At 55.8% G+C, this 16,918-nt stretch overlaps 5 protein-coding genes across 5 annotated transcripts; 3 read left to right on the top strand and 2 right to left on the bottom strand.

The window, feature by feature from the left end:
• Positions 1-43: 43 nt before the first annotated feature.
• MFIFM68171_09635 (uncharacterized protein) lies at positions 44-1,221 on the top strand (the record flags this gene model as incomplete). Its single annotated transcript, XM_071065054.1, has 2 exons — positions 44-528; positions 588-1,221. 2 exons carry the CDS (start codon positions 44-46, stop codon positions 1,219-1,221), a joined length of 1,119 nt encoding a protein of 372 aa, XP_070921155.1.
• A 645-nt stretch (positions 1,222-1,866) lies between these two features.
• On the bottom strand, positions 1,867-3,768 carry MFIFM68171_09634 (uncharacterized protein; the record flags this gene model as incomplete). Its single annotated transcript, XM_071065053.1, has 2 exons — positions 1,867-2,358; positions 2,491-3,768. The coding sequence occupies 2 exons, from the start codon at positions 3,766-3,768 to the stop codon at positions 1,867-1,869; spliced, it is 1,770 nt and encodes a 589-aa protein (XP_070921154.1).
• A 2,886-nt stretch (positions 3,769-6,654) lies between these two features.
• Positions 6,655-8,754, bottom strand: MFIFM68171_09633 (uncharacterized protein; the record flags this gene model as incomplete). The annotated part of the gene is made up of 1 exon (XM_071065052.1): positions 6,655-8,754. The coding sequence occupies one exon, from the start codon at positions 8,752-8,754 to the stop codon at positions 6,655-6,657; it is 2,100 nt and encodes a 699-aa protein (XP_070921153.1).
• Positions 8,755-9,316: 562 nt separating this feature from the next.
• Positions 9,317-11,275, top strand: ALG9 (mannosyltransferase; the record flags this gene model as incomplete). Its single annotated transcript, XM_071065051.1, has 3 exons — positions 9,317-9,423; positions 9,495-10,176; positions 10,226-11,275. The coding sequence occupies 3 exons, from the start codon at positions 9,317-9,319 to the stop codon at positions 11,273-11,275; spliced, it is 1,839 nt and encodes a 612-aa protein (XP_070921152.1).
• A 2,840-nt stretch (positions 11,276-14,115) lies between these two features.
• Positions 14,116-14,889, top strand: MFIFM68171_09631 (uncharacterized protein; the record flags this gene model as incomplete). Its single annotated transcript, XM_071065050.1, has 2 exons — positions 14,116-14,459; positions 14,640-14,889. 2 exons carry the CDS (start codon positions 14,116-14,118, stop codon positions 14,887-14,889), a joined length of 594 nt encoding a protein of 197 aa, XP_070921151.1.
• Between the last annotated feature and the right edge of the window lie 2,029 nt (positions 14,890-16,918).

Genomic DNA, 16,918 nt, shown 5'->3' with positions numbered 1-16,918 from the left:
ACCCGTTCCCAGCCTAAAAAGACATCAACACATCGTCATCGACATGGCCCGCCAGATCCCCGACATTGCCCTCTTCCGCCGCACCGCGGACCCGCAATTATCGTCGCCCTTCTTCACGCTCCTCCCTGCAGAAGTCCGCAACCTCATCTACCTCGAGTTCTGGAAACTCTCCTCGTCGCGGCAGCACGTACACGCCGACGAGGTCGAGCTTCCGCAAGCCTTCCAGCCCGGCGTGGACCCGGAGCCGCCCCGGCTGAGGTGGTCGCATACGCGGTGCATCACCAATCCGCGCGCCAGAGATGTCCGCTTTGAAGAGTTCTGCCGTGCCAACCCGGGCTCGCCTGAGGAGTCAAAATGGACGGCCCGCTTGAAGAGCGAGTGGTGCTTGCACTGGGAATGTGAAGAACAGCGCCAACGCGGGGAGCTTGACATCCACGGCGCGTCCAAGAAGCTGCGGGATCTCTGGTTCGGGAATAGTAATGCTGGACGTGGAATGTTCTTGGACGTCTTGCGGACGTGTAAGCGGATGTAAGTCGTCCTGATCCGAGCCTGGTTGTTGAGAGGTTTTTTTTTTAACTCAGGACCAGGTATCTGGAATGCCTCCCGTCGATCTACAGCAACACCACTTTTGTCTTCACCGACATGCGGGAAGTAAAGGAGTTTCTGTTGGCTTTCGGAGGGGACGATGAGCGGTACCCGCTCCGCTCGTTGGAGCTCTGCATCCGCACAACCAATCTCATGACGGAGATCTACTACCCGGCAATGGATGGTGCCGGTGACGAGGGACCGCCCGCCGTCTTCGCCGGCACGGCCAACCCGGGCTTGTCCATGAAAAACAACCCGTGGCGGCACGTGTGCGACCTGCTGGTGGAACTGCCAAACCTGCAGTATCTGCACATCTGGTTCGACTCGCGTGACCTGCGGCCGTGGCACAGGCGCGTCAGCGAGATGCGCTTCTTTGGGAGATTATTCGACGTCCGCGTCGCTAACAAAGGCCGCTTCGTGCTGGCGCTGCCGGAACTTCCTGCCAAGCGTGGAATGTCATCTCATCAGGCCTGGGAGAACCACTACTTGGAAGGAGACAAAATCGCGACGGCGCCGTTCACGGTGGAGAGGGGGCCGAGGCCGAACAATTGGCGGGTTCATTTGATGGGGACTCCCATCCGATTCCAAGGGCAAGAGGTCGTGATGCCTGTAGTGCTCGCACCGCCCAATCCGTAGATCACCCGACCCCTAAGGGCCTTTTTGTTTTTTTAAGCGACTGCATCCGCAGCTACAAGTACACGCGGTAGGCCATCAACCAGATTTTGGGCGTCAGTGTCTCAAACAAGCAAACAACCCCCCCTTCCCGCTCCCGCCCAAAACTACCGCCGGCCAACACCAGATGCAGCAGGCCCCGAAACCCGACGACAACAGCCACCTGCGTTCCATTCCCGTCTGAACAGTCGCTCGGAAGAAAATCCGCAGCCAGAATTGAAGTAAAAGAAATCCACATAAATCGACCAGTCCCGCTCCGTGTCATGCCCTCAAAACAAAAGTCTCCCACGCCGCCCTGAGTAAGGCGCAGGGAGCAGAATAGGATATAAGATATACAAGTCGGTCGCAAGCGAGTGACACGAAGCCTTAAAAATGTGTACATCCCGTCCCATCCCCTGATGGAGGGGCCCATCCCTCTCAAATCACCAGCCGACCCAAAAGCCACAAGCCCATTTTGCTCCATCCAAAAGAGCCAAGGCATCGCTCTCTCTCCCTCCCCCTAAACGCCAGACAATTAATATACCCACCGGCACAAAAACACATCCAGCCCAATGCCAACCAGTCCCAGACCCAAATAACATTAACACACTTTCCACCCAGCCCCTTTATTTAATAAGCCTGTCCCGGGGCAGGACTCCACGACGAATCCCCTCCCAGCGGCGGCGAGGAGCCGTAGGCGTAGTCCGGATGCTGCCGTTGCTCCTGGCCGCTGAGGCTCCTCCGCCCCCGCCTCGAGCCGCCGTTGAGGCTGTGCGGCCGCCCTTGGGGGTGATACCTGGGCCCGCTCCTCGCGCCGGGCGAGACCGGGCGGCGCGCGGTGCTGCCACCGCCGCCGTAGGGGACCGCGGGGAACCCGCCCGGCGAATGCGGCCGGCCATAGCGTGAGCTGGCGTTGCTGCCGCTATGCTGATGCTGATGTTGGTGCTGCTGCTGATGCTGCCGTTGATGTTGGTGTTGGTGGTGATAGGACGGATTCACCGGCGGCCCGCCACGCAGACTACCCCCTCCTACTTGCGCGGGTCGGGGCTTGACGGGCCGGGTGGAGAGACAGGTCCGTGGGACGACGCCCTGCTGGGAGCGGTCGAGGCGGATGCAGAGGGCCTGTGTTTTTCGTTGACGTGACGTTAGCGCGGTGCGTGGATGGGATTTTTTAAAAGTGACGGGGAAGAACCTGGTGGGGACGCGGGGGGTTGGGGGGTTGTGGGGCCTTTGGTTGGAAGAAAGATAACGTACCCAGCCGTCGTCATACTCATGCAACAGCCGTACGAGCTGCCCGGCCCGCAGCTCTAGCTCGTCCGCTAGCGTCGGCTTGAAGTCGAGCTGTACCCTATGGACAGTCGACTGTGACGGCCCACCTGCGGCCGCGATCGCTGCTGCGCTCGCGGACGGACCGGGGAGTTGGCCTGGGGCCATCGAGTGCATGCTGTATTCGGTGCCTACGGGGCTAGGAGGGACTGCAAACAACGGGGAAAGAGGCTTGGTAAGGTCAAGTGGCTTGGGAAGGTCCTTCCGGATGGATGTTTTGCGGGTTAGGGCGGCAGCGGTGGTAGTAGAGGCCGTGTCGAATCCGTCCTCGCCGTCGATAGGAGATACAGGTTCGTTGATGGAGTCGGTTGTGGCCGTGGGGCCAAAGCGGTTGTCGAAGGAGCCTCGGGAGCTAATCGGACTTACGGGCTCGTTGTCTGTGATATGCTGGGCGTCGTTGAATGGGTTATTGGGGTAGAGGCTGTTGCTTGTCTCTGGCCGGTCGCCGCCATTGGTGGGGCTGTTGACGGTTGAGTTGAGTGTCGGGCGCTCCCAGGCGCTGCCTCCTGTGGGACGAGTGAGCGGAGAGAGAGAGGTAGTCGGCGAGGGCGCTGAGACGGGGTTGAGAGTCAGGGCAATGCCGCGGCTAGCGCGCCGCTCAGCGTGGCTAGTCGAGTTGAAGTTGGGCAGGAACTGAGTGACGGGCCGCAGGCTGAGTCTCGGGGCCGTGGTGGGCGTTCGGATGGCGGCACTGTCGCCAAAAGGCCCGTTGATCTTCTCGTCGTCCTCGATTTGCTGTCTCCGTCTCTCAAGCTTCTTCTTCCGCGAGCTGACGAGTAACCAGGCCATCACAAACATGACCAATATGCCTGCCAGCGCACCGATCACGATACCCGCCATCGCGGCTGTGCTTAGCCCGCCATTACTACCCTCTGAGTTCGCCTCCGCGGTCGCTGCCGATTGCGACGCCGTTGTCGTCGTGGACTGACTGGTCGCCTGGCTGAAGAATGCTGAGCTTGTCGTGGGTCGTGCCGTCGCGTCGACAGCAAGAGTGCTGTCAATGTTTAAAGAATTAACCTGCGACGGGACGACGATTTCGGTAGGAAGTGAGGTCGACTCAGTCCTTCTGACGACGGCGGGCTCCCCGAGGGCACCCGGAGGTGGTTCAATGCTTGACAATGCCGTTGCCGCCTTCCTTGCCTGTTCCGAAACTAACCTCTTTCCAACCCCGTGCGCCATCCTGTTCCACCATTCCCGCGCCGCCATTGTTGCCGGTGTTGTTGCGCGTCGAAGCGCACAGATATGATGCTAGAGAATTTGAACCTCAGGTGTCCCGGCTACAAAGGCTGGTAAGTCCCAAGAATAGCAATCGTCTGCATTCATTCAAGGAAAGAAGTCCGTCTCGGGAGGGTTATGGCAAATAGCGCTGTACACTTCAAGCCGTTGTCTGGCCAAGGCTCGAACAGAAAGAGAACAAAGGAATGAACGGCGGCTGCTGATGCTCGCGCAGAGAAAGTGACTCGATCGGCCTCGTCAAAAAGAAGGAAAAATATAGTTGGTATTGCGCGAAGGTAGCGATGAGATCTCGGCCTCAGCGAATCATTATCACCAAACCAGCCGCTCAACGACACCGGAAGATTCCCGCGTGTGTCTAGGAGAGAAAGAGTTCGGGCGGCAGCGCGAGATGAAGGAGTTAGGTTGCAAGCGTACGAAGGAGGAGGCCGAGGAGTCGGCTAGTGCTTGGGTCTGCAGAACCAGCCAAAGCGTGGACAAGATGGGGGGGCAGAAGGTGGAGGAGGTCCGTCTGGGTACATTACTACTACACAACTAGAGCAAGCCGACCCGAAACCAGCAAGTTGGGGGCCCGGGATCAGCGCGTGGGCTGTGCGCCGTGCCATTCCTTCGCTGACAGGGTCCTCGTGTGGGAAACCACAGGGCACGCAGACAGGCAATGGACCTGCAGAAGCGGTGCTGTGCCGCTGGCAAAGCTGCCGTTTATGGATTTGATGCGCCTGTTGGGTCATCACCGCCAGTCCGGCCTGACAGCCTTCCCCCGACGTACATTTCATTGTTTCCCATCTCCGCATCACGAAGAGAGACGACATGTTCCAAACACGTTGGCGAGCGAAGAACATTCTGCGCTACCGATGAGCTCAGCCATGTCTCGTTTTGAAACGGAGCGTTTGCCCAGTCTTTCGTCCCAAAATCGATCCCGCCTTTTTTTTGTTTTTCGCGCATGGGCCAGCTCCGAGCGCCATTTCAGGGACCAGCAGCCGCTGATTGGCGAGGTTGGGGATCAGCCGGGAAGCGAGATTGGCGCCAGGGATGTCATTGGCCAAGCACGACAGGGATATTCACAAAAGATGACGGACATGGGGTGTTCGCTAGTGCAAAGCTAGGGCTCAGTTTCCCGCTTCGTTTTCCTTTCGGGCTCCTCTCGTGGCCCCCGCATTCGGGTTTTGCCTGATGTGGCCGTCGCGTGGGAATGTTTCTGGAAGTTCCTTTGCGGGTTAACTTACTACAGAGCTCAGCGTCTGTCGAACTCCTCTTCCGAGGAACGGGCTGGGAGAGGCTGAACTGCAACTCCATCACAGCCAACGCGCAAATTCTCATTTTCCAGTGGAAGTGGCGCCAGCCTTGATGTTCCTGTGCCTCGGTGTGGAAAGTGAGCTCAACTCTGCGTGTGAGCGCGCGAGGAACCGTTTGGTGGCTGAGTCCGAATTGCCCAGTTGAATTTGCAGCCGCTATTCTAGGTTGCTGCCAATTGGTTGGTGCCTCATAAAGGACACATAATCTGCAGGCATTCCAAGGTAGCGAGAGAAAATATTGCACTCTGCGCCGCGAGCCATCTCAGGGAGCCATCAGGGGCACCGCACATTATTCTAACGTTACGGTACGGCCAACCCATACTTCGCAGCCCAACCCAACTCCCTCGGCGGGGTTCAGTGGCCCGCGGGACCTTTCGAGTAATGATCGTCAGCAACACAAGATAACCTCAGGGGGCCACCGAATTGGTCTGCGGGGGAAACGAACGAAGCGGGCAACAAGCAGCCCTAGCTTGACTTTGAAACCGTGGCGGGGCCTCGGCATCCGGGGACATCAATCACCTCAGTGGCTTTTTGCACGGTTTCCGATCCATCAACCGTATGACTCGATAGTAGGACAGTGCCTAACTACATTCAATCAACCTAACCGCTTCAGCTATGGAGTACTATGCGAGCCATTATTGTATTTTATTTTATCTCGTCTTTATCCAATTCCTCGGCTTTCAGGTGAATGCAGTTAGACACAGTTCTAATATCAAGAGGTATGGTCAATTTATGGACTCGCGTTTGAGCTTCGTTTTTGCGCCTTCATTCCCACCAATGTGGGCCCCACCTCCACTGCCGCTTGAGTAGCGCGGTGATGATGCAATGTGATCAGAATCTTATCACAGTCGTCCCCAGCTAGAACCCTGCGTTTCTGGCCAAATCCCGTCGGCGATGTGATAAAAGACGACAACTGATGAACAAACTCCCCACTAGGGCTGCCAATCGCACAGACGGCGCAAGAGGGCGCAAAAACGTTGCATCCCGCCGGTCACTCATCCCATCTTCTGACGATCATCCAGCGGCAGTGAACGTCGATGCTCTCCAAGGCAATTACGTGTAGTGTTCGCCGTTACAACCGACCGTCAAACAGCTTATGATATCTATTTGTCCGTCGCTCTAATTATCGGACCGGCGAGCATGTAAATGATGGTGATCCTCTCTACAATGTCCCAGCGCAATCAACCCGACACCAGTTTTCCCACCTTTACCCCGTGTTCCTCCAGCGCCGAATTTTGTGTTTCCTGGCGAATCCGCATACAAGGGTAGTACAGTACATTTTTACAGGTAGTGATCGTCCATCTTCAGCGGCTAAGATGCGACTTTGCTGAGGGTTGGTCGCTCGATGCAGGAGGACATCGAATCATCGTACCCGTCTGCTTGCTTGGCAGAAACATCGCATCGCCCGATGGCACCCCTTTTTGATCTACTGACACTAGCCATCAAAGAACGACTTGCCTCTCCTCGGGGTCTTTTGGTGGGCCCCCCTCGGATGGTCCCGACTATTGCACGGCAGCCGATAGTATGCAAGATACCGATCCGATCTCCGAGGCTAAAACCAGTCCTATTGACTCGGGCCCTGTCCGTAGGCGCCGTGCTGCTGTTGTGTCCAGTACTGCTGCCCCTGTTGTGTTTGCTGACCCTGCTGGTAGCCACCGTAGAAGACTGGGTTGTACGCACCCACCGCAGGAGGCGGCGGCGGCGGGGTGGCCCCAGCAACCGGCCAAGCAGGAGGGACGAAAGGCTGTGTATAGCCAGTGGTGTGAGCTGGTTGTTGGGTGAGAGAGGGTTGCGGGTGAGGAGCCGTCTGAGGATACTGGTACTGTTGACCTTGGTTTTGGTTCCAGCCCTGGTAATTAAAGGTGAAATTTCCTGAAGGGGGCTGGTGCGGAAGTGTAACCTGCGGCCTCGGTGGCGGTGAGTGCGGGTATGGTACAGGAGGTGTTGTTGCATAGGAAGGAGGAGCGACAGGCCACTGTCCAGTAGGTGTTGGCGGCTGTGCACCAAATGGGGGAGGGGGGAGATGGGGATTCTGAGGAGGCGGTGGGAGATTGGATATCGGTGCCTGTGGTGAAGTTGGACCGTCGCGGCCAAACTGCTGGTAACTGCCACCTCGGCCACCTCGCTGGCCCTGTCTCCGGTCGCCTCCACGGTAGCCTCCACGGCCGTTGCGGCCGCGGAAATCGCCCCTACCACCGCGATGGGATCCACGGTGTCCATGGCTATGACCGCCACGATGTGCACTGAATCCACTTTCAGGTTTCGGCGGGAGCGTAGGGAGAGGAGACGGCCCTGACTGGCCAAACCCGGGAGGCCTAGCCAAGGGCCTGTACGGCCCGTCATCATCTTCATCGTAATTGAGGCCGGCGCCCAATGCCGCGTTGGCAGGCTCGGTACTGCCAGAAGGGCGGGGCTGGCCGTTCGGCTCCCGTCCCCCACGAGCGTTTTTGCCTCCACGCCTCTTGAGCTTCTGTTGTCTTTTGTACTCTGCCTCTTTCTCATCGTCAGAGAATTCCATCTCATCTGCAGCCACTTCCTCATCGTGAAGATTGCTGGCATCAGTGCCTTTTGTTTCCCGCAGTGGCTGGGTGAAGACATAGTTGGCGTGCTGGACGGAGTAGAACACAGGAGTGCCAACCGCCAGCTCGAGTTCGTTGATCTCATCTTCGGTGGCGAATCCCACCGTGTACAAGGGACTCCGGACGTTGCCCAAAATCTCAGCCAGGGCGCCGATGACTGTCCGATCCTCCTTGCAGAGCACAGATCCAATGTCCAACACCTGGACCTCGCCCGGCGCCTGCGATTTGATGACGACGGTGTTCTCGACGATGAACTGGACATTCCCTAACAGCTCGATCTTCATGTCAGGCGTTATGGTGACGTCGGGCTTGGGAATCACTTCTTCGGGAATTTCGTTCTTGGTCCGGAGCGCTGAACCGGCGCCTTTAGTTTTGCCTGCGCCATCTCCGTCTCCTTCACCCTCACCATCAGCGGCCATCAGTAACCGGGCTGTCTCCTCGATGCCTAGTAGCGGATAGCCACCTTCGTCTTCCGAATCCTCGTCCGAAGAACTGTCCGAACTGGACGAGTCTGACGACGACTCATAGGGAGACGAGTCCACTTCCCACTCGGGGTTCTCCGCCTGCTCCGCGTTACCGGCGTCCTCTTGCTGAGGTTGTCTGCCAGCTCCCGTGGCAGCTGAGAGCATGCCGTCAAGAGCGGCTTCTAGCGCATGTGTAACACTTGGACTGGGTGCGGCATCATGGCTTGTCTTCATCTCGACATCTGTAGCCGGAACATCGGTACTGCTTGATTCGTCGGCGTGCGAGCCAGAATTTTGCACCTGGGCCGGCGCCGGATCACCCGTCACAGTGACCGAGAGCATACTAGCCCCGCTGTCAACTTCCATGTCATCTCCTTCCCGGCTGGCGGTGGTCGCCGTCTCTGATACTGGAGTTGCCGCCACTTCTTTTTGCTGCTGCTGCTGCGCCTGCTGCTTCCTTTCCCACTGTGCGTTCCCGTTAGTACTGCCCAACGTGACCCCGCTCTCCCCCATTATACTTGCGGCAGCAGCTAGGAGGTCGGGTGCGAAATTTTCGACAGGCAGTTGCTCATTAGGTTTCGCCTGGCCTAGGCCAGGGATCTGAAAAGGCGTCCCCGCCATGTTGCTGGACGGATGGCGAACCCGAAAATTCTCTCAAGACCTTGTTGTAACTTGCAGCGGGTCTCGATTTAACAAGATGAAATCTGGTAATATAACCGTGGCCCGAAGGACCGCGGCGCGTGACGCGGTTTCACACCGAGGCCCAATAATAGGACCAAACTGTGAAGCGCAAGAGACCCAGACAACGCCCGATATCGGTGGAAGTAAGAAATCTTTGACCAAGGTGCACAAGACCTGTGATGTTTGAACAAAGTTAAAATAGGGCAGTACAACTATGCTGCAAACTAAGCCAGCAAAACCTCAACACCAAGACGATGTAAAGGTCGTCGATACCCAGAGAACGCACGAAAAAAATACAGACTCGAAAAGTTGATGGAAGGTGTGGGCCGGATGTAACGGCGCACAGATCACCAGCGGGAACGCTATACCCAATCCAGTCAAGCGCCGTCTGCAACCACTGAAGCTTGCTTGAAAGCCGAACCGTGCAGAGCTCAACAACTTCCGGGCTCGAGTTTTCCAAACCGTGCCAAGTGTCAACCCTTGGAGACGGACCAGCGCAACAATGGCTCCCAAATCTGCGCAATGGGCACCGAAGGCCGTCCCCAAGGGGGCAGAGGAAACCGGAAAGGGTGAATTTGTCCACCCGTCGGCCAAGCATGCCAGGAAGAAGTGAGCTCAACCACGTGGTGAACGCATTTGGCTGGAGTGCAACGACTCGAGCTGACCGAACATGCCCCTAGGGCAATCAAGAACACGTTTGCCATCGAGCCTATCTCGGCCTTCTATATCTTCTTGGCCGCCAACGCCGTAGCCGCGCTCTTCTCTCCGATCCAAGACTGCGACGAGACCTTCAACTACTGGGAGCCGACACACTACCTCAGCCATGGCTACGGCCTGCAGACGTGGGAATACTCGCCCGACTACGCCATCCGCAGCTGGCTATACATTGCGATCCATGCCGTCGGCGCCAACATTCGTCGCCTTCTCCCCCACTCGAGCAAGGTGGCCGAGTTCTATTTCCTCCGCTACATCCTCGCCTTCGTCTGCGCCCTCTGCCAGACGCTCATGTGGCGCGCTGTCTGTCTAGCCCTCAACCCCCGCGTTGGCCTCTTCTTTATCCTAGCCCTCGTCTTTAGCCCCGGCAATTTCCACTCGAGCACCGCCTATCTCCCCTCTAGCTTTGCCATGTACATGGCCATGGTGGGCGCTGCAGCCTTCATGAACTGGCGCGGCGGGATAAAGACGTCGCAGGGCATGTTCTGGTTTGCTGTTGGAGGGGTTCTCGGGTGGCCATTTGCTGCGGCGCTGTGTGCCCCTTTCGTGCTAGAAGAGGCTTTCTTCGCCATGTTGAGCGACAGGGAGCGCTTCTTTGAGTCCTTTATCAGGCTCAGCCGCGGTGTTATAGCGGCGCTGCTCTTGGTGGTACGTTGTACCCCTATTTCTCGTCGAGCGTGACACTAACACTGGCAAGGTTTTCGATACGGCCATCAATACCTTCTTTTACAAGAAGGTCGAGATCGTATCTTGGAACATCATCAAGTACAATATCTTCTCCGTCACAGGCGGCCCTGACCTCTACGGCACCGAGCCATGGACCTTCTACTTCAAGAACCTCCTGCTGAACTTCAACGCCTGGTTCATCCTCGCCCTCCTTTCTCTCCCGCTCTTCCTCGTCCAAAAGATCTTTTCCCGCCGCGCAGCAGGCGAGACCTTCCAATCCGGCCTGCGCACTCTCGTTTTCCTCACTCCCTTCTACATGTGGCTCGCTATCTTCTCCCTCCAACCCCACAAAGAGGAACGCTTCATGTACCCCGCCTACCCCTTCCTCGCCCTGAACGCCGCCCTTGCTCTGCACACGCTCCTCACCTTCTTCGGCAACGCTGACCCCAAGGCCCTCGTCGGCCGCATCCCCGCCAAGCTCAAGCTGGCCATGGTCGGCCTGGCCATCGCCTCTTCCATTGACATCGGTCTCGCTCGCATCTGGGGCCTCTACGCAGGCTACCACGCTCCTTTATCCGTATACTCGCCCCTTTCGGACCCCGAGGTCGCTGGTCCGGGCGATACCGTCTGCTTTGGTAAGGACTGGTACCGCTTCCCCTCGTCATTCTTCCTCCCGCGCGATATGCGCGCCAAGTTTGTCCGCTCCGAGTTTAGGGGCCTGCTTCCCGGTGAGTTTTCCGAGGCCCGTACGGGCTTCGGGTTCTGGAGCGGGACGTGGCTGCCGACGATTGGGTTGAACGACCGGAACGAGGAGGACCCTGGCAAGTATGTCGATTTGAAGGGCTGTGTGTTTTTGGTGGATTCGCAATTCCCTGACCGGGAAGGGCAGCTGCCGCCGAACGAGCCAGATTACGCCAAGGACGTGGAGAGGTGGGAGGAGGTCAAGTGCGTGCCCTTCCTAGACGCGGAGAGGACGCACTTTTTGGCGAGAGCGCTGTGGATACCGAGCTGGCACGTTGTACCCGAGCGGTTTAGGAGAAGGTGGGGGAGGCATTGTTTGTTGAAGCAAAAGAGGAAATAAGGCCCAGGCCGGGTGGTGTTAATGTTACAGGTAGGCGGGTCATTGATGAATTGGTTGTTAGTATATAGATGGTGCATTGCATGTGGTAGTAACATCGTGACAAGGACGACCTGTCCTTCCTCTGTTACGTTCATGTGATAACGTTTCTTAAAGCGTCTAAGAGTCTAAGACCTATGCACTAGGTATCGCCTTATTCTATTCTGGAATGATTCTGCCAATAGCAAGGTCTTGATAACAGTCCCTTAGTATGGCTTCCTGCTCCAAAGTTGAGATTGCCAGCTTACTACCCCTCTCTGCAATCTAGCAAAGAAAGGGAATTTGGACCCGGCCCAGTATGTCACGTCCAACCGTTGCCTTTGTCGGCGATAGAGCTGCGTTGCTTGAGCATTGCAGACGCCTTTTTCATTTCTATTTTGCTACGAGCTAGTATTTGATTGCCCAGTGTTGACATGCCAATACTCCTACAAGGTGGTAGCGACGTCCTTTCAATGCTAACCGTTGAAGAATTCTCAGGGACTTGTCAATCAAAACCCCCACCATAGATTTCTTTGGTCTAATACCTTGGGTAGGTACTTCAGGTCAACGTGCCAAAGCTGGCCCCCAACATATGTCACCAACCCCGGCTACTTGGAACCAGCGAGGAAGGCACCTTGCTACAACCGTTAGAGCCACAACTCCAATGGCAGCCGTAAGGTTAAAGCCAGTAGTTTACTGTACATGCATTTATGTAGCTACACTTTTGTTGAGCCAGGCGCCGGTGGGTTGGTCTTTCTCCTAGGGTTGCAGCATTACTCGGGCGCAACTTGAACAGTACAATAGGGGCTCAGGCATATATGCTCAAGCCTAGAGCCAGACCAATATCTCTGCTGCTGTGGGAGCTTTCCCAAATTTCTCCGCCCACCCCAACTTCCATGGATTATGCTACACATACGGTTTTGTCGTACGACAGCTACTAAGCCATTAGGACCGAGATGCATCACCTGACGAGCGATCAAATCGACAACCGTAACATCAATACCTAAGCTTGGGCGGGCTGTGGGCGTCTCATGACAGACATGAGCTTCTGCTTATTGACTGGATTGCCGCCCATGCCTGCTCCCATCGCCAACGCTGTTTGTGGACCCCAGATACCAAGCACGCCCAAGCCGGCCAATATGTCTGATCTCGCCAATCTCAACACATGGCCGTTAACGCCTGCTGTCATGTATTGAGAGTACCAGGCATCTCTTTTGTTCTTGCTAAGTCTCGTACACCTTCGATATGGCGACGCTAACACCCTCTGTTGATTCTCTCCGACAGTAGCACATGACATCCCGGACATTTCACCCAGAAGCATCCAGGCGGCGTTAAACTATCTTAGTGTTTCTCCAGGAAATCCGAGCTCTGTTACCAAGTCATCTGAGCATTGGTGTCGCGGCCCCTGCATCCTATTTGTACCTCAGGGGCTTCTCTATCGATCAGATAGCCGGTGTACTTGATTACATGCAAGACATCTAACCGTGTCTGAGCATGAGCGCGCCGAAATGAAGCTTAGCGTCTACATGATATGACCTACACGGCGGATTTATCCTCTCGGTTCAAGCGGGGCTCAAGCACTGCTCGAGATCGTAACCAGGGCAATGGGACTACAATAATGGATGGGCATCATGAGTAATTCGGAGGGTGTCGGGTTGCTGTAAAGATAGCATCGCCATGATGATTAACGAGACCACGTCCAGCCCTGGATGCGCAGGCGGCAACTAGTACCTTAGATCGCACGTTGACGGAGTTAGTACTAGCCATGGTCACCAAGGCCGATGCGCCGGCCCACGGGGTCATCGTCGGCATGGCCATGTACGGACAGTCATTCCGCCGGCGGACCCCTTTATACCAGATTCCCGTTGGCCGAAGCTCAAGTGCCTAACGACCTAACAACACCTGGTTGCGGTCCGGTAGCACCGGGGACAGATCATTTCCAGTTGACTGGTTGGGCTGAATACCTTAGCAGCGGCTGGTCCGAGTACGTTTATCTCGCACGATATCGAGAAGAATAAAAGAGAAGGTATTATACAGTACGTAGCTATTCCTTCTGTGGAAAGCGTCGACACGTCCATAGCCTCTGCGGAATTGTAGTGTAAACTCGAGGCCGTATGGAAAACACCACGCGATAGTCGTCCAGAGAGCCAAGAGAAGAGCACATGACCAAATTGACGAATCAGCGCGCGCACACCGACGGCCAATGGGGCAAGTGCCAAAAAAAGCAACCAGGGCGTCGACGTGGGACCTTGCAGGCGAGCGGTCTCTAAGGCTGACCAGCAGGCATTCGGGCTTGCGGCTCTGTGATCTCATGACTTTTGCAAACATGAGGCGGGCACGTCTCCACCTCGTATTGGGAGTCTCCAATTCTGCAGCCTGCAAATCGGGCGCATTCGAGCCCAGAAGATGACGCAACCTTACTTGTCACAGGCCGGATGGGGCCTAGCCAGGCACCAAGCTTGGTGCCGACAGGGGTGCGGCAACTGTTGATCGCTGCCAGCGCTGCAGCTGCCAGCACGCTGCACCCGCCATTAGAGCCCGAGAGCCTGGGCTGCCCTGCCAGCCACAGGGGGCCAAGAAGGCCAGCTGGAAGTGTCGCCGTGTTTCACTTTTCGAGATTCTGACCTCTTACGAGTCACCTCACCGAAACGCCCTTGGTCATTTAATAGATGGGCCTCTGCCGACATGTACGCATTCACGTTCCGTCAGAAGTCTTTGCCGTCTGTCCGCAGCAGGTGATCGCAATCGCCAGCTTTGAATCGACATTGCGCCGCTGGCAATCGACGCCAACCCCGCCCACCCGACCGCCCGAAAGTCCCGCCAGCATGGCATCGCTCCTCCGGCGCGTGCGGCCCCGAACCCCGGCCGAAACGGCCAACGTTAAGCCAGCCCCGTCCGATGCGGCACCGGCCCTAGTCCCGGCGACCCGGCATCGGCCAACCCTCGCCACCCTCCCGCCCGAAATCCATCTCCTCATCGCTGACCACCTCACCTACCCCGACGCGCTCTCCCTCAAGCACACCAACCGCCACTTTTACCACCTCGTCGACACGGGCGTCGCCCTCAAGGTCGAATGGCTCATGGAGCGCCGCCTGCTGCACCTCGAGTGCCCGAGCGACTCGCGCTGCGACCTGGGGAGCGACTTGCGGTTCTGTCGAGGGAGCGTCAGGTAAGGAAATTTCCGGAATCTAATCAATCCGATTCCATCACAATCCAATCCAGCCGCAGCAGCAGCAGCAGCAGCATCAACGACAACAAATAAAATAAAATAAAATAAAATAAATAATTTTTAAAGATATAAAATAAAATAAATCAGAAAGCTAACCTACCTTTGCTTAATTACACCCAGACTCCTCATGCAGCGGCGCAGGGAGCACATCGAGTGCGAGTCGCGGCCCGGGCTGGGCTGCCTCATCTACGGTACGCGGACCTGCCCGCACGCGCGCAAGCTCAGGACACGCGTGAGGCGGTGGGTGCGCGCCCGCGTCGGCCACGACGTGGCCGAGTGGACCCTGGTGCGGTGGGTGCTCCTGCTGCTGGTGGCCCTGGTGCCGCTGGTGCTCGGGTGGGTGTGGATCGTCGGGCTGATGTTCTTCTGAGCCTTCCCGCAGGGAGATTGTTGGGCTCGCGTGCACAGCTTGCTGCTGCTGTCGGTGTGGGAGCCTGAGAGTGTTGTAATATAGGCGACGGGGGGCAGGGTTAAGGAGTTTTGGCGTACTGGGCGAGGGTTTGATATGGGGGGTTTGTTATTGTTGTCGCTACCCCAAGGTAATTATGATTGGAGGTAGTTATGATTTTTCATCTGTCATTCCTATATCGTTCTATCTTTAAAGTGTATGTAACTAGTTAACTCAATAATAGATACGGAAAACAATTTTTTTTTTTTTTTCAACGCAGTACCTTATGTTGACAAAGCACTAATTAACTATAAATTTCCATTCCATCTAGGAAATTACAAAGTACTACTCAGAGTAGAACACTCAGATCACTGACAAGTCTCGGCTATATTCAAGCTCCGTTTCAAGTAGATGCTATAATCCTCACTGAAATGGCGCAGAAACACACATCCACACCCAAATGCCCAGCAGAACAAGGGAGGGCGAAGAGAATCTTAATGGCAGGTTTCTGCAGCTCAAACAAGGTCGAAACAACAAGTGTAGATAATGCTCCCTCCGATCAGAGGGAGACTGTCTTGCACGCGGGGAAGGCTCTCTGGTGCGGCGGGCAACGAGTGTGAAAAGGTGATTGAGTTGGTTGTGATGGTTGATATTTGCAACGATGTTAATTCAGCTTATCTATAAAGTCGTTAGCTATTTAATCATTCCTATGCCATTGCTGCTCTGTCTATTACAATTAGCAGACATCTATTCAAATACCAGCTCTTGAATCAACTCAGAGTACTAGAAGCATACAATATCCCGCCATCCAGCCTACCAGTTTAAACAAGCTCAGAGATCCCCTGACACCACTGAAACGCCGAACTTCGCTCCAACAGAGAGAAGTGTTGTGGACGGCACGTCAATACCGGGAGCCACCTTGCTCGTCCTCCCCTTCTCACCGGGCTCCGAATGTGGGCTATGGATGGCTTCGTATAGGTTTGCCTAGTTAGGAATGATTACCGAGAACAAAACTGAGCCTATACTGAAGTGTTAGCGAATTTGCGATGATAACCCTTCGTTAACCGGTAAGGGGTCAGTCTCGAATTGGTCCGAGACCCAGCTTGAAGATTGCTTGTTCTCGAGCATTGAGATACTTGGCATCGGGATTCTCATCTTCATTGACTGGACGGAATTTGCGCTCGGGATGGCGCGCGCCAGGTTTTGAAGCTCCCCGACCGACTTCACGGTTTCCTAAAGGTCTGACTGTGTTTCGAGAGCTGTCCGGAGGAAGTTTCGGAATCTTCCATTCCACATCTCAACCTGCAAGACCTCACCGGATGCGACGTGGTTGGGGATTGGGTGAGACAAGACGTCCCACTGCTCTGGGTCGCCAAGGGTACCCGCGAGGTGGGGAAGACGTATGTCCCGAATTAACCTACACAGTGAGGTAAAAGCTTATGTGCTCCGGGACCCACCGCTGCTGCGTATCTGCTAACTTAAAGCTAGCTGCAAGCGTTGCGGAGTCTGGATACCTAGGTAAGGTACATGAACGTTAGTGTGACAGAGCGAAAAAAAAAAAAAAAAAAAAAAAAAAAAGAGAGAGAAAACATTCAAGGTCGGTCACACGGGCTATTCAGTGGGCCGGCCACTGCGGCCAAAATTGAATGGGGAGCCTAGTTATCGTCCGAGATTCCGAGATTCTTAGCAAATGTCTCTTGTCCCAGAACGCGGGCTCGGACACGCGCGCAACAATTAGGTTGCTCCAAATTACGGGCCTTGTTGACTGGAAACGAATCCATGACCATTACCTCCATAAACGAAATAAGGTTGCCTATCGGTCTGCAAGCATGTGGTGCGCCATCTTCCTTTCCGCTCAAGGCCCGACCGTTCACCCTATCACAGAAGACAATGTGAGGCACTAGGGGAGGTATGGGAGTTTCCCGCATCCATCAAAGTTTCATTTCCTGGGGAATATCCGACCGGTTCCTTGTCATCATATGGATGGATTGATTATTAGCGGCTGTCACCG

The sequence above is a fragment of the Madurella fahalii genome (assembly GCF_045866475.1).
Source record: "Madurella fahalii IFM 68171 DNA, scaffold_5, whole genome shotgun sequence".
In the NCBI taxonomy this organism is placed as follows: Eukaryota; Fungi; Ascomycota; class Sordariomycetes; order Sordariales; genus Madurella; species Madurella fahalii.
Note: the sequence above shows the minus strand (reverse complement) of the source record. Positions and strands in the feature narration are given on the sequence as shown.